A 17,369-nucleotide genomic window follows, 5' to 3' on the forward strand; every position below is an offset into this window, starting at 1 on the left:
TCTTCCATAGAAAGCCATCCTTTATAAGATTGTCATTACCAGTTTAATTCGTCAAACTTCAGTGAGCATTGACTAACTATAACTCTCTTGTTTTTTAAAAGATGGCGTTGTCGGTGAAACACAATCCTAATCTAAAAGCTGTCCATCACCAAGGGTCCTCCACATCACATGGATGAGAAGTTTTAATTTTTATAATCTTGGTAAATTGTATTTTATGAATTTACTGTGAACAAGTCATCATTAGAATTAAAAATTCTGTGTAATTTTGCCACAACTTTTGTGCATTATTCACGCAACATTAGTTTGAATTTCTTCAACTTTGGTGTCATATTTAAAATTTATTTATAGTTTATAAAGTAACTAATTAAAGTATAAAATAAAAAGATTTGATAGAATTTTACAGTTTAATAATTGAATAGTCAGTGTGGTATTGGCGTTATGTTTCTTGAACTAAAAAATAGTACAATGCATGGTGCATAGAAAAAATTCAGTAAGGTTTAAAACTTTACTTGACAATTTCAAATTTATAACTGAAAATTATTACACTATATTATCATGTATATTTTGAAGTACATGCAGTCACAATTTTACATTTCTGATTCTACTCAACAAACTTTACAATAAAAAGATTACATTTCATTTCACATATGGGCCAAAATTACGACTGCCAAAAAGTATTTTAGTAAAACAATGAACGGACATTGCGTACAATGCGTTTCAATCGTTTTTGTATTTCACATTTGATAACTGACAGTTGAGAATTTGACACTCAAGCACACAAACACATAAATCTCAAAACATGGCATATAAAATTGTCCTGTCTTCCAAATTTTCTTCAACGTCTTTTATGTAATTTAGTACATTGAAAAAGATAATTAGCTCGCTCATAATTGAAGCCTCGTGAAATTATGTCTCACTAATGTGAACATATCTTCGAAAAAAGCGAAACGTCATTAGTAAAACCCTTTATACCACAAAGCATAAAACCTTTCTTCATCCATTGTCAACACAATCAACGACGCAATTTTCATGAACGGATCCTCAATCTACGTACGTGCTACACAGCAAACAGGTTCAAACAAAACTCGAAATCTTCGCTTCTCAAGTCTCGTGTTTACTGGCTTACTTGCTTCAAAGTACGAACCAGCACAAACAAGTCACAAACACCTGTTATTGTGACATAAGTATCATATTGTAAGGAGACTACAACGAACTAAAAAACTTTCTCAGAGTATCTTGACTCATTGGCCCTGACATATTGAAGAGCCTTTTCTTTATAGCACGTTTGTTACTTGCCATTTTATCGGGAATGCATACGCTTGTAAAGTTGTTGCTGTCATTTATTAACAAACGCCTCTGATTAAACTCTGCATTATCCACTTCTTGCAGGCATAAATTGGAAAATAAACAATTTCCAGTGCTACTATAGAGAGTTTCGTTTATATTAATCTCCATGTGTAAGATCTCCATTATAGACGACCAATCAGTTACTTTTGTGGTTACACCAGTGTCCTGCACTCATGTTGAATTTTACCATTAGAAATGTCTGTTATATGTCATTCTTCAGTACACTGTACATAATGGTTTTGTTTACATGCTGAAAGATATATATGAATAAATTCATCTGCTGTGCAGAACAATCTTTGTGATATTGTAGTTTTTGAAGCAACGAGTTGTAGATGAATAGCAGCGTTAGTTAAATGAATGAGCTTCTGTTTTCAAACATTCTTCTACATTTTCTGAGCAAATAGCTAGCATCAAGGATAGTGAATTATTATAAATGACAAGGTTTGAAATGATTTGTAATTTCTACTGCTATTTAATACACGAAATTTGTTGTAAAGTCTCTGAGTCTCTCTGAATATACGCTCTTATATATTCATACAAGGAAACAGATGACATTTGAATATTTTTGTCCTGAATAAATCATTAACGTAGCTAGTTAGCTGTTCCTTTCTCATCTCCATACATGCTATAGACTGTATTATTTTTAATTTACAATACTTGGATACCATCATTGCATATGACACAAATATTAGATAATTTTAATCTCTTAGTTATTCATCAAGTTTAAGCAAATATAGAATAAACATAATCAACTTTTTTTGTTTACACTTTGAACTGATCTCAAGTTCCGTCTGTCACATCATCACTGATAAAATCATGACCAACTAATACTTCCTTAATTACTTTTAAAATGTATTTGAGATGAGTTTTTCGTTACAGTTATGGACAGGAATGCAGAGTTGTTGTTCTTTGAGAAGTGTAGTAAAGCACCACCCTTCTTCGTATTGACCAATAAAGTTGCTAGCTCTTGTTCAGTTTTTAAGCCAGCAAAGACCAATATAACACATTCATGAATAAAAATGACACTGGGAAAAAAACACGGCACACACGATCGATGATGTGACTCAAAGAAAACTTACGGTTTGTATTAGGAATGGCCGCTTTTTGAGGACACTTGTTAAAGAGGAATGAATTGCAACAAGCAAAGTGTAAGTCATTTTTCGCAAAAGCCAGGTACAGAGATCTTGTTTCACCATTTTCATCAACCAAGCATGGTGATGTTGGCTCTTGTTGTTTCATTGCCTCAACTTTTTTAGAATTCTCCTATTATGAGGTAAATATGTACTCACGTTTTGTTTGAATGTGAGATTCTATAAATATTGGTTCAACTAATTAAGAAAATTAAATTGTTTGCATTACAAATTCGGAATTATTGTCAAGTCTACATCGTAGACGTATGAATTACAAATCAAAGAGTGACTTGCCAGGTGAATGATTTTCAACAGTGTTTTTTCATTTTCAAAAAACGTCTGAGTTTTTTAAAAAACAAATAGTTAGTATTCATTTGATTTTCAACTTAAAGAAATATTTAACTTACATATACTGCCAAAAATACATATCTTTATCATTTTTAGAAAAATATTAAATATTTCCTAAAATGTAAAAAGTGTTTGTTTATAAGTATATTTAAGTAATTTTGTATTCAATATAAGTAATCTTGTTTTAACTATTTCATCTTGTAATCTAGTAATTATGTTGTCATGTAAATGTTTGTCGAAAGATGGATTGATAAATTTAAATGCAAAATCAAAATAATATTCATGAGATGGAATTTCTTAGAAACAGCTTAGTCTTTGTACTTACCCTGGTCAAGTTGTTCGGCTTGTAGCTCTTAAGCTCGTCCATTTTATTTTTATGATTTTCTTCTTTCGAGATGTCATCATCACGAGAAAATTTGAAAACAATAAGAGACTCAATCAAAGTACTGAACACAAACATGAAACTTGTAATGAGATACCAGTCTATGGCTTTGGCGTAGCTTACTCTTGGCATTGAAGAATTATTCGTACCAAGTAGGAAAACTATAGTTAATATTGTGGTTATACCTAAAAAAATATAAAGATGTATATAAGTATAAGACGTTGAACGTTGCATCTTGTGTAAAAGGTGTTTAAACAGACCAACTGTTGAAATGCAGTTAATTCCACTATTTCAGTGTGACTTAACTTTTAATGACAAAATTGAACACAACATGTCATGATTAGATTTATTATATCATAAGAACTGTTTTAAAGTTTCATTTTGCCTGCGCGTGTTATAAATAAATTTTAATCAATTAATTATCTTTTTCACAATTCCAGCAGTGTGAAATAACATTGAGAACATTAGCTACATAGCGGTTTTAAAACACTTTTGTTAGTTTTGACAGACATGAAATTAAATCTACAAACACAAGGCGTATAACAAAATAGGGCGTATAACAAAATAGGTCAGAGGAAAAGCAAAAGAAACGCGTGTTGTCGTTTAGCAGTCACTAAAACACAATAAATACGAAACAAAATTAAAATCCCCTTGACCTAATCATTGTAGATATAAGTGTATAGGAAGTCCCATTTACAAAAATGTGTAAACAAAAACCTAAAGAAACTCGTTCTCCAATATCCTTCGGGTCAATATAAAATGACATCCAACTGAGGATTGTGATGATCAAACTTGGAAAATAAGCTTGTATCAGATAGAAACCCATTCGTCGTTTAAATTTGAATGTTGCGACGAGACTCGAGTATTTTCCTGAAATTCATATTTTATTTGTTATTTTGATAATTTCTGCGACAAATAAATATTTTCTTCCTCGAAATTGATACTTTTGTCATACTATCAGAGTACGACGTACAATCATTTATACATTCAAGCTTCATTACCTGCTGGATATGACACATTTTCTACTGTGCATTTGATGTCGGATTCGATATCACCGATTTCAAATTCAGCCATTTGTGTGTTTATAACTTCAATTGGTTTGTCTGTGACCCACAACAATTGCATGTGATCTTTCTTGTACGCATCTATGCTTATCAGGGGAACATGGAAAAATTTTGCCACAAAAACAATAAGAACCATGTGATGGAAAATTCTACTTACAACTTTCAAAAGTCAATTTACATTCTTGTGCATCCATCGGAAATTTTTTCAGTTCCATTTGACATGTAGCAACTATCGTGATTCTAAATAACATAAGTAACTAGTCTATAGATGAGTTGGCGTTAGCCTGTACAAAACCATAGGAGCTCAAGCAATTAAATTAATCAATGATACTTTGCAAATCAATCATGACTACATGTTATAGGAAAACTTTCCCATTATAGTTATTGTATCGAAGAAACAAAACATTTTTCCTTCTTTGCGCAGACTTATGCAAACCCTGGAGACGTTTGTGAGAGCTCTCGACCATCGGTCTCGGGCTTGAAATGATCAACTTACAAGTTCTCCCAAAGATCTCCACAGTTTGAATAGGCCTGTACAAACACATTAAACATGTTTTATTTCTTAAATCTTTGTCGTGATTAAACTGTATGGTATAGTTGAGCGTAGGAGAATATTTTATTGTAAGTGGACAGTTTGAGAGACGTTTTGTGATCATACTGCTATTTAGGGATAAAAGAATAAAAATACAGTAGTATATATATTTATAACAACAAGAAAAGATTCTTGTCAGACTTTCTTACTTAATGTCTGGCAGAGATATTACACTAAATAAAAATTTTACACCCCAATACAAAATACATTACATCACTAGTACTCTTTATGTTAGATGGGAGCAGTGTGACCTTATATGCAGTTTTTTACTTGATTCGGTCGGATGAGCATAGACACTCCCCCTTGTTCTCAACTTTGCAAATATATCATGAATATGTTTAAGGTCATCACACCAAATCTAGAAAAAATTGTGCGTGCCATACTAAATCGGAGAAAAACTAAAGCTAAGATTCTACCTTGCACTGTAATATATATTGCCATCGTGATGTATGTGAATTAATTGGTTGTCTTCATGAAGTATATATTGGTTGGAATTTGTTACATATATATCAGGAATCCATAATCTCTCGTTGACTTCCTTTCCTTTTAAGGATAAGTGGACGGAAAAGTTGTGTTGAAGACGAGGATCTTGCCATTTTTGAATAAGAAACACACTAGATGTGAATTCCTGTGTTTTGAAAAAGTTCAAGTTCGTAACATTATTCCAAGTCAAATAGTTCTTATTAACTTGTAGGCATTTTGATCCAAAATGGCACATGGTATATTGTTATGATAGCTACATTCATTGTTTTAAAAGTCTTATATGATATAAAATATTGACACAAACCATTGTTGATTCTTTAATATCTCTAAACTGTTGAATCTGCCCCTTCACAGTTATTGTCACAGATTGTTCTAGAAAAAAATAAATCACTCGTACTTGTGTGACATATATGTCAAAGAATATTTTTCGATAAAAGTGAAAACTTCCGTCGTTAAGTGAAACAACAAGCAGCTGTCTCCATGGGCGTACGGGGCCAAAAATGGGGTTCTGACACTTTCTTGATCGACGAAAACGAAAATTGCCCGACATTAAATTCATTGACATAAAAAACACTATATGCCTGGATTGCTTTTCTAAAACATATCAATAAGGTCAATAACATCGCTAAGTTGTTTTAATACTTCATGTTTCTATATTCATTGCTTTAGTACTTTAACTTTTACTGACTGATATTTTACTATACTTAGCTATTTTTGAATAAAATATTTTGTCCATTTATCATAAGCTTAAAGGTCACCGATTTCTACTCATTTCTAACTTGTTGGAAATTTTGCACAAAGCAGCAAAAACAATGCATGTAAGAACAAAAAATAGCTATAATTTATTGCAAATAATGCATAGAAGTCCATGGATGGTTAAAAAACAAGCAAGAAATAAGAAGTGATGTAGGAAAAAGAGGGCTCGGGAGAAAGGACTTGCTAGAAGATTTGTCAAATAATTTATTGTGTGACTATGAATTCATTAGTCAAACATAATACAAATGAGATCAGTACGAATTCGACAAATGATTATCAAAGAGTTACAAAGGTATAACACATGGGAAATGTAAATACGGCGCAAAAATTGTAAATTTCTCCATGCTTTCAATTTCAATGTTTTTGCATTTCTGTGCAACATAAAGCATCCTATCCTACTAGATGCTCATGATCACCTTGGCCTCAAGCACTGAAGAAACCTTTGCAAAGTTTGCATGACAGTTCCATGAAAAAGGGCTTAGTGATGGAATGTAGTTCTTTTGCCCACAAATAGAAATAGCACATGACGCAGAAGAACAATGACGCTTTAAAGTTCAGACACTTAATAAAAGACAGTATTATTTCGATAAAAGATTGTGTTATTTTCCCTTTTACGATTTTTCTTAATGCAATTGTCCTTCCGTTAGAATTCAACCATAAGAAAAGAATTAATATAAAGTGAAAAAAACAGCACTTTTTTCAATACACTTGCTTTGAATATTTAATTGTCTTGGTAGTTTTCTGTTGTCATACGATGTTAAACTGTCAACTTATTCCACTAATATATATTTAATTCAATTTAAATGTGAAAGCCAGAAAGACGTAATGACGTATCGCAAATATTGCAAGGTAAATTTTAAAGCCTTAATATGGTTTAGATAAAGAAAATACTTTTTACATATTTAAACTACGCGCAAATGCTTTTATCCGACAGCATTGTTCAAATAAATAGCAAAAGAAAAGGTCAAAGAGAATTTTCCCGGTAGTAAAATTCCTTCCTTTTTGCTTGTTAAAATTAGTTTTGTTAATTAAAGTGATAAATTTATTTATTATTTTGTCAAAAAAAAGACCAAATAATGCATGACAATTGAGTAGAAATTTCCCGCCGTTACTCCTTTTGCTCAAAATTGGGTTTGCTGCAGCATCCCCAGCACCCCGCCTCGTACGCCTATGCTTGTCTTTTATTTACTTTTTATTGTAACGTTATTTATCTAATTTTATACTGTGATACAAGGCTTCATACAAACCACGGTGGATTAAGATATAGTTAACGTTTCCAATTGAGTTTGATCATCCAACTTTTTTATATGAAACTGCAGCTTAATAACTCTTACTTCGTGTAAAGGGTCGAGTGCGAATATCGTAGTCTTTCAATAGAACATTCAAGCAATACGTGGCATTAGTAGTCTCTCTTCTATTACACATTTCCTCCACTTCTCTAAATTATAAAACACGATATGATATTAAAAGTGATATTTAGTCTATTTCTTTGTTATAATTATAAATTAATCATATGGATATAATTTCATGTTAATTTTTCAATTCTGTGCAAAACGTTGTGACCATGCTGTGAAAATCTCACCTCCATGCTGCAATAGATTATGGCAGGAAGACTGGGACTACTAGCTCTGTCGCCATAATCAAAGGCATTGCAAAACAGTTGTCGAAATTTTGATAATTCCACCACTTTTTTCTTAATGCATATAAACATGCTTTACTTACCCAGAGACGTGATCGACGGGTAGCAGTGCAATGATCCCGAACAGAAATATCATTTTTGTTTGAATTTCTATAAAATAACAAATAAATTAAACAGCTTGTTGTTATCGTAGATCACCTCAAAAATTTCTTTGCCATTCATTCTTTAAGTGGCCTTGCAGTTCTGTTTTATTTGAGGGTAAAGTAGCTCTTAGAATTCGATTTAGTTCATTACATGCGAGCTTAGTGGGCAGCAGATCAGACAAATGTTGAGGCCATTTCATGATTCCAATAAAACCAATCCACAGAGGCATGCTGGGAACATTTTATCTGGGGTGGCCTTTATTTAAAATGCACCTTTATTATAAAGACCTGAGATGAGTACCTTCGGTACGAGGCATGCTTGTAAGCATAAAATCATCATGCGCAGTACATTTGCAAAATATATTTCATTTACATTTAATGCCAATCTCACTGAAATAAATGTTGATTAAAAAGCATGAACGATAGACTTTTAACAATAATTTGACGAGATAAATAACGTGTTGTGCCTATATTGATCAAAGATGTTCTTCTATAGCATGTTTTCTGATGTTGCTTGAACACTGTGAAAACCGACTGGTTAAAATAACCACATGATTGTTTTAAAGTAAGCATTAAAAATATTGATTAAAGTGATTAAATACATCTGAGGTAACTAATTTTTATGGTTATTTTAGCCAATTAGTTTTTACACTGAAAGTGCAAATAATATTGTAGCTTTTCAGAAAAGATCAGCTGACAGCAGTATTATACAAAGGCCTTTGTTAATTCTAATGTGAGACGTCAAAATGCTGTATAATAATATGCTCCTTTTCCAGAGACATAAAAATCATGGTTATAAATTTAATTATAACAAGTGCTTCGCGTTTGGACAAAACATTTTGAAATTTGTAGTACCAATTTATCACCTAAATACGATTATCTATAAATGGATGCTTCCCTATAACTTCATTATTATTTGCAGAAATAACTTCATTATTTCATATGCATTTTCCCCAACCAATTTCAAAATTTGGAACCTATATTGATTTCTGCATCCCCAAAAATTTCTTTCACGTGAATTTTTGATTGTCTTCTCTTGATATAGGTAGACTGAAGAGATGTAGTATATCACCAAATGGCACTCGTGCAGTTTAAGAGAGACATGGATGCTTAAGGGACACATGCACATTAAGTTGATGATTCTTATTGTGGTAAATTCACTCCTCTGGTTGCTTGAATTAAAATATTCATGAAAAAGTCATGCTAATGTTGAATAAAGGTTTTTGTCATGAATTAGGAGGTGCATGATTGAGCTTTTAAAATGCTGGGAAAAGTATTCATAATGTACGTTTATATATGTCAAATTAACTGTTACATGGTGCATTGCAAAAGAAAAAGTTGCTTGTCATAAATATTTAAATATTTTGATATGAATAACGTACATCCCACACAACGTATTTTTCATTGCGTGGTGAAATATTTCTGTCAGTTTTCCATTTTGCATCCGATTATTTTAAGAAAGAATATTTTCTCCTTCACATATAATATACATTTCAAGACAGTAATTGCTTTCCTTTTTACAATCCCACTAAGATTTGACCCCAGCTTGGGTGTTCTAACAAAATTTTCCGTCTTGAAATTATTAAAGTCCATAATGATATTTGAGTTTCGCAACAAAATCATGCTTGGTATGAACAATTTGTTAAAAATACATGCATACATCATAAAATATTTCAAGAGATAATATTATGTCGATAACCATTGTCCATTAAATGGACACAAAATGCCTCTTTCTTTTAGTCATGTAAAATTGTTTTAGCATGAGGCTTTGTATTCAACTGCATTTTGTACATACCTTAGAAATGAAAATACATTCGCTTTTATACACCGTCTTAGAACTCACCGCAGTCTGTTATACACGTCCCTGACCTAAAAATATTAATAATCTAACTTTCGCCTATCCTTAAATCAAATCAGTACAGGTGTATTTGCCTCGTTTCACTCATTTTGTGGTTTTGACCACATATCTAAATTCAGCTTTTTCTATCACGATTGATGTTGGATATTGCCTAACTTTTCAATGACGTCTTATTCATTAAAATAATAAAAATAAATAATTCAGTTGTTTTTATGTCTCTTTTACCTGTGTTCTTCGTTTTTGTGTCTGAATTTTTATCGATTTATCCAACTCTTAATAAATACATTCAATATGAACTGCTTACGATCATGTGCCAACCTAATCAAATTTCGACATGCGCAAACAAAGTCAATCTCATTTTGAATGGACTGTTTTCGAGCAGAGGCTTAAACACAAAAGTAACTATTTCTTATCCTTCCAAACGATTTTTCATCGCAGTTAGAGACCCGTAAAGAGACTCTAATAATCCTTCCTTGATTACTACTTTGTTCACTCTTTGTTCTGACGTTGGTTTCAGTTAAATCAAAATAATTGAATAATAGAAGAATTTCGATAGTTCCATTAATGTACTGATAAATATACTTCGATATCTGCATGTAGTGTTCTCAAACATATAACAAAGGTAAAGAAATAGTATAAAAAGGTAGTTCACACTGTTCAAGTATCAAGCTATTAATTTGACACTTTGCTGAAGGGCTATACGACCACTGCATGGGTTCGCCACTATGATCAAGCTAACAAATGTTGGGTTTTCAAGAAAAGTTTTTAACCCATGTAGTGGAATATTCGTTTCATAAAATTAATAGAGAATCAGGCACAAAAGAAAAAACAGCTGCGACACAAATAAATTTTTAAATACTTGTATTTCTTCTTCCCTTTTGATCGTGCAAGTTGCAATTAAGTTTAAAATTTAAAGCTCAGTGTTTTGAAACTATTTTTATTAACCCTAATATAGTAGCTTCTTTTAATTTTGCACGCAATTCAGCTTCCTTGCGACAAGTAGGTTCATAAATCTTAATATCCTGAACAGTGAACAAACAACAATAAATAAACTTAAAACAAACAAACGCAAACTCAAAAGCATTCTGCTTATACAACACAAATTTCCACAAAATGCCCATTTTTACAATGCTATCATTATATCAGCCAGTGGTGTACCACGTGATAAACAAGCAATAAACAGGTGACAAATAATGTTACTACAATGTTCTGTTACTTTCTCATCAAAATTTGTAAATTTAAACATACGATACAATGTATACATACTTAACGGGTAGTGTTTTTGTGCTTTAAACCTACTTACTATCCTTTCCCTTCTTTTCTTTCTTTTCCACCATCACCTCATCGGTAATCAAGTCATGATCATCTGGTACGCTGGTACAACTCTTATTACTTTTGAGATTTATTTAAATCAAGTTATTTATTGGATAGGAAATGATTGATCTTTATTCTTTAAATAGTTTAGTAAAGCACCATCCTTCTTCGTATCGACCAATAAAGTTGTTAGCTCTTGTTTAGTTTTTAAGCCAGCAAAGACCAATATAACACATTCATGAATAAAAATGACACTGGGAACAAAACACGGCACACACGATCGATCATGTGACTCAAAGAACAATCTGTATTATGAATGGCTGCTGTTTGAGGACACTTGTTCATTAGGAATGAATTGCAACAAGCATAGTGTAAGTCATTATTCGCAAAAGCCATGTACAGAGATCTTGTTTCACCATTTTCATCAACCAAGCATGGTGATGTCGCTTCTTGTTGTTTCATTGCCTCGACTTTTTTAGAATTCTCCTATTATGAGGTAAATATGTACTCACGTTTTGTTTGAATGTGAGATTCTATAAATCTGTAGAATCTGATGTAGGATTTGTTTGAATGTAATAATTTTAAAAATTAAATTGCTTGCATTTAAGATAGCGCATGCGCATACTGTAAATTCAATATTAATTTATATACAATAAGTATAATTACTCTATTTATATTCGTACTTGTTCAATTTTCTAACACGGTGTACGGTGAAGCATCATCTTTAAGGGTCATCCCTTTTATGCATCTTTGATAATGCAGTCACTGTTTTTTTATTCTATTCAAAACACTAGTGTATTTTACTACAGTTAATATACGTACACCTAGTGTTTCGACATGCAAAGTTTTTTAAGTTCGACCATTGTGCGAATTTTGTTTTAGTTTTACGTTCTTTGTGTGTTTCAATTCTGATAGATGAATTATAATCCATGTTACATAAGTACATTATGTAGTACGTAATTAATTAATGTTATCGCATGGGCAGTGTCATTGTAAGCTTGCTATCTTATATGGATCTCACGCTTGAATTTATCTTAAAAATATCTCACAACGTAAAGACAGAATTTCGGCCCATTATAGACCATAAAAGGCTATAAACATAGCTCACTATAATTTTTGATATAAAGAAAGATTAATAAATTCACATTCAAAGGGAAAATAATTTTCCTGTGATGTGATTTTGTACGCTTCTGTACGATTTTGTCATGCATTACTTGTAATGATTTTATTCATTTATCAAAGTTATTGCGAAGTGAATTATGAAAGATCTCATCAATCAGTCATATCGTCTCATTCTTGATCATCTTATATGACGTATCAAACACGTGAAAAATTGAAATAGTTTAGTCATTGTACTTACCCTGGTCAAGTTGTTCGGCTTGTAGCTCTTAAACTCATTCATTTTATTTTTATGGCTTCCTTCTTTCGAGATGTCATCATCACGAGAAAATTTGAAAACAATAAGAGACTCAATCAAAGTACTAAACACAAACATGAAACTTGTAATGAGATACCAGTCTATGGCTTTGGCGTAGCTTACTCTTGGCATTGAAGAATTATTCGTACCAAGTAGGAAAACTATAGTTAATATTGTGGTTATACCTAAAAAAATGTAAAGATGTATAAGTAAGATATTGAAAGTTGCATCTTGTCGTAATGGTGCTTAAACATGGTTTATTACTGGTTCCGATGAACAATTAAAATGAAAACCGCACTGCGCAAATTGCAATACTGCTAATCAGAAAGAAAATATGGTAAGCACTCTCAAAGTTTAAATTCAGTTTCTGGTTATTGCGATTTGAGATTTTGAGCAAAGAAAACGTTTACTTAACAAGGCGTTTTAGGTTTTTACAGCTTTCATGGCAGCAAATTAATCTTCTTTTATAGTTCTTTGCCTTTTGAGGTTTCATTTTTGTAATTTGCTTTAGGCAACTGTTGCAGATTGCATTATAATTTTATTTTCCAAATGTGTTAATTTTAAATCAAACGGCTTTCTTTAAATTTCTCTCAGTTTTGCGTTGGCGAATAACAAGAAGTATTAAACATAGATTTGAAAAAAATGACTGTTTAAATGAGTTTTGATTGAAGACCAATACCAAATTGATTCAACAGACTCAAAGTAAAAATGACGCTACTATCTCTTGTATGACTAGTTCGAAGAAAATGAAAGCATACTTGATCTAATCAATGTTGCATGTTTCCAGTGTACAAAAATAAGGAGTTGTTTCTAAAGAACAAACCTAAAGAAACTCGTTCTCCAATATCCTTTGCGTCAATATAAAACGACATCCAACTGAGAATTGTGATGATCAAACTTGGAAAATAAACTTGTATCAGATAGAAACCCATTCGTCGTTTAAATTTGAATGTTGCGACGAGACTGGAATAATTCCCTGAAATGCATTTTTGCAAATTTGTTATTTTGATTAATTTTAATCCGGAAAACCCCATATATTAGTCATATGCTAAAGTCATTGACAAACATCCCTAACTTCTTCGGACATTATTACTTTAGTTCATAACAATGCATAATAACACATGGTTGCGAAGGCTGTGTATGTACTTAAAAATCTACCAACTATGTTTCACAGCAATTTAAGCTTTATATCAAGAAGAAAAACAAATGACTTTGGCAAGTACGCATATAGCTATATTAAGTACGCCATATAATCATTTATACATTCAAGCTTTATACCTGCTGGATATGACACATTTTCTACTGTACATTTGATGTCGGATTCCATATCACCGATTTCAAATTCAGCCATTTGTGTGTTTATAACTTCAATTGGTTTGTCTGTGACCCACAATAATTGCATGTGATCTTTCTTGTACGCATCTTTATTTATCACAGAAAAAATTTTTTGAAACAAAAACACCAAGAACTTCATCTATATTGTGCAAAATTAAACTTACAACTTTCAAAAGTCAGTTTACATTCTTGAGCATCCATCGGAAATTTTTTCAGATTCATTTGACATGCGGCAATAATCGTAACTCTGTCATAAAAAATATGAAGAGTCATTTTAGTTAATGGATTCATGTTAGTAAAAATTGAGAAGAAATCCATCCCGAAATTTTTTTTATTGAATCGAATAGTACACAATTGCCTAAACTGACCACCTTGCATGCCTTAACATGAAGCAATAACAATACCATTACCTTTGTATTTTTGATGGTACTAAATATTGCTATAAAATATTTGACAGATGTATAGCAGTTTTCAAACCTTGCTAACTGAATGAAGAACAATTACTCGATACTCGATAGTACGACGATATCTCGATAGATAGAAAATCCAGTTTGCTTCACGTATCAAAATGCTTTGTAAATTACATCATATGAGTAATTTCAGTTTCAAATATCAAAAATACTCAGTAAGACTTATGACAATTATCTGAAATGTTTTTATAAAAAATAAATGTTATTGTAAAACTTTCTTTCGCATTTGTTTGGCGCAGCTACCACACCAAATTTATCTAAGGTATGCTCGTAAAACCAGTGGTATTGTCAAGGAAGAACATAAAATTGGCACGTCTTCCCCAATAATAATTTCAAGGGGCTTTGGTTTCTGTTTAAGAAACTAAAATATGCAAATAAGGGCTACTTCGAGGTTAAGGTCCCCTCTAGCAGGTGCAACTGTGTAAAACCAGCGCCAATGGAAAAGATTGCAGCACTTAGAGTGTTAAGTTTGATTGAAGAAAAAGTGGAGATAAATTTACCTTGCACTGTAATATATATCACCATTGTTAAATATGACAAGTAACTGGTTGTCCTCGTGAAGTATATATTCGTTAGAATTTGTTACATATATGTCAGGAATCCACAATTTTTTGTTGACTTCTTTTCCTTTTAAGAATAAAGTGCCGTATAAATCATGCACAAGACGAGGATCTCGCCATCGTTGAATGAGAAACACACTTGATGTGAATTCCTGTTCCACGAAAAAGACCAAGTAAGTTAAAGTAACAATACATCCTACAATCCTTCCAGCTGAAACATTTCTTACTAACTTTCAGAATCGTACAAGATTATTATAGTACATTGCTTTATAAATTATATGTTATAATAATTCGACACAAACCATAGTTGATTCCTTAATGTTTCTAAACTGTTGAATCTGTCCCTTCACGGTTACATTTACAGGTTGTTCTAGAAAAATATACTAATTCAAGGAATGGAAAGAGAGGGAAGTTGATGACAATACCCTTAAAATGTAACAACAATAAACCCTTAGAAATAGAAAACTACGTGCGTGGGAATTCAAAAAGTTTCAAGAATTTCCGGGAGAAAGCAGAGCATACTCAAACTTCCCAACAATTTAGCAATTTTTCAGGGAAGAAGAGCACAGCTCTCATGCTTTCTAATCAAGTCCAACCGACTTTGTTTTGTTTACAAATGTGCCTCTTAAATACAAACTTGTGTTTAGAAACATTGCTTAATGAAAGCGAAATCTTCGATAGACACAACTTCGAACAACATTGTATGCAGCTTGTTAACGTTGTGTTTCTAATTTGATACTGCAATACAAAGCTTTACGAGCCCCGGCAGTTTAAAGATAGTCAACGTTTTCATTTGGATTGGATCCTCCAATTTTTTTTACAGGAAACAGAGCTATAACTCTTACTTCGTGCGAAAGGTCGAGTACGAACATCATAGTTTTTCAATAGATTGTTCAAGTGGTACGTGGCGTTAGCAGGCTCTCTCCTATCAACCACTTCATTGTCTATCACCACGTTTCTAAATAGTAAAATACGACTTTATATAAACATTGAAACTTATATGTTTTTTTCTTAAGTCTAATTGTGAGTTTTCGTCTTTTAGAGATAATTTCACAGCCGAGATAGGATGGTCGGCAAGAATTTCAATAAAAATTGTCAAGATTTTGTTATGCTGCAAAACTTTTTTGTTGAGTAGACAGAACAACTTACCCACTGAAGACGCGATCAATAGATAGTAGTGTGATGATCACAAACAAAAAAATAATCATTTTGCTTGAATTTCTAAAAAAGCATATTTGTCCCACATGGATTAACAATGCAATTTGCTGTCATTATAGATTGCTTTCAAAATTTTATTCAATTTTCATAGCAAGCTTTGTTTTCAAAAGTAAATTTCTCTCATGTCCTTTATAACTCTGTACTTCTGCATTTTTCAAAAGTTACATCAGTTATAGCGTCATTTTTTTAGGCAAGTTTTCAACACTGCAACATTCGCTAGTAGTCACTACATTGATTAGATTTTGAGGTTATTTCTAATGAGAAACATTGAACTTATACTATTTATATATTCTGAAGTCTTAAAATAGCTATTTTTAGCACTGTCTCACATTAATTTGCTGTAGTTTTTTTATCCATATTTTGTACCCACGTATCTACTTGAGTGTTACATGTGGACTAAAAATTACCACTCATAAATATTTCAATATTTTTATATGAATCAAATAAATCCTCACACAACTCATTTGTCATTGCGTAGTGAGATATTTCTGTCAGTTTTCTATTTTGCATGGGATAAATGTGAAAAAAGAGAATTTTCTCATACATCACGCTTGTTTGTGGACAGAATTTGTCTTACATTTTGTAATCCCACTAAAACTTGATCGCAGCTCAACTTGACATTTTGTTCACACAAAAGTTTCCGTCTTGAGTGCATAGAAATCTTTGAAAATGATTTTTATGACCTACACAAGTTTGCTGTGAACAATGAATTAAAAATCTCTTTTAGAAATCGAAACGAACCCCAAAACGTTACCTTTTTTTAGTCCTTCTACAATTGTTTTGTATCAAACTTTGCATGCATTTTTTTAGATGATCAGGATGATTATGAAACTTATGTATTTTCTTCTCATATATGATGAAAACTAAGTTTTATACATACCTTGGAAATATTAATGTATGAACACATTCGCTTTCGTCCTCTCACCTTCTCAAAACATTTTTGTTGATAAATAAGTTGAGAACTGGTTGAGAACAGCTGTATTGGCGTTCTTTGACTAATTTTGTGGTTTTAACCACTTATTTGAATTCATGCTTTTCCGTCACGACTTTTCCCGACTTTTGATGTCTTATTCATTAAAATAAATATATATCGTCAACAGAGTTTTTATTGACTGATCTTTAACTATCGTAAAAGTAAGCAAAGTAACAGATTATTGTGCGCAAATGTTGTGTGCCGTATTTAAGAAATAAAAGATGTTTACTGTGTTTCTACGGGCTTATGCAAACCGAGGAAACCTTTTGGAGAACTCGAGAGTAGATCAGTGCAAATCCGAGACCGAAGGTCGAGGGTTGCACATGCTCCAGGATAGGAT

General features: G+C 32.0%; 1 protein-coding gene across 6 annotated transcripts; it reads right to left on the reverse strand.

Moving 5' to 3' along the window:
* Positions 1 to 318: 318 nt before the first annotated feature.
* Positions 319 to 16,287, reverse strand: LOC124440011 (glycine receptor subunit alpha-4-like). Of its 6 annotated transcripts, none has more exons than XM_046990332.1 (10): positions 15,988 to 16,287; positions 15,684 to 15,796; positions 15,141 to 15,208; positions 14,779 to 14,990; positions 13,973 to 14,055; positions 13,752 to 13,895; positions 3,925 to 4,077; positions 3,151 to 3,392; positions 2,427 to 2,610; positions 319 to 1,597 (listed from the first exon to the last, which is right to left on the reverse strand). In XM_046990332.1, the coding sequence occupies exons 1-10, from the start codon at positions 16,044 to 16,046 to the stop codon at positions 1,557 to 1,559; spliced, it is 1,299 nt and encodes a 432-aa protein (XP_046846288.1). In that variant the 5' UTR covers positions 16,047 to 16,287; the 3' UTR covers positions 319 to 1,556. The 6 variants fall into 6 exon arrangements, with proteins under 6 accessions (XP_046846288.1, XP_046846285.1, XP_046846290.1 ...); XM_046990329.1 differs by lacking the exons at positions 319 to 1,597; positions 13,752 to 13,895; positions 13,973 to 14,055; ... (2 more) ...; positions 15,684 to 15,796; positions 15,988 to 16,287 and adding exons at positions 4,209 to 4,352; positions 4,429 to 4,511; positions 5,280 to 5,491; ... (2 more) ...; positions 7,825 to 7,891; positions 9,680 to 9,754 and having other exon boundaries at positions 1,782 to 2,610; XM_046990334.1 differs by lacking the exons at positions 319 to 1,597; positions 3,925 to 4,077; positions 13,752 to 13,895; ... (3 more) ...; positions 15,684 to 15,796; positions 15,988 to 16,287 and adding exons at positions 4,209 to 4,352; positions 4,429 to 4,511; positions 5,280 to 5,491; ... (2 more) ...; positions 7,825 to 7,891; positions 9,680 to 9,754 and having other exon boundaries at positions 1,782 to 2,610.
* Positions 16,288 to 17,369: the final 1,082 nt, after the last annotated feature.

The sequence above is a fragment of the Xenia sp. Carnegie-2017 genome, unplaced genomic scaffold (genome assembly GCF_021976095.1).
Source record: "Xenia sp. Carnegie-2017 unplaced genomic scaffold, XeniaSp_v1 HiC_scaffold_2, whole genome shotgun sequence".
Taxonomy (NCBI): Eukaryota; Metazoa; Cnidaria; class Anthozoa; order Malacalcyonacea; family Xeniidae; genus Xenia; species Xenia sp. Carnegie-2017.

Coding starts and splice junctions, on each gene's coding strand:
- LOC124440011 (XM_046990328.1), bottom strand. CDS start 16,046: ATGATTATTTTTTTGTTTGTGATCATCACACTACTATCTATTGATCGC. Junction 15,209..15,683: donor TACTCGACCTTTCGCACGAA/GTAAGAGTTATA, acceptor ATATTTTTCTAG/AACAACCTGTAAATGTAACC. Junction 14,991..15,140: donor ACATTAAGGAATCAACTATG/GTTTGTGTCGAA, acceptor TTCGTGGAACAG/GAATTCACATCAAGTGTGTT.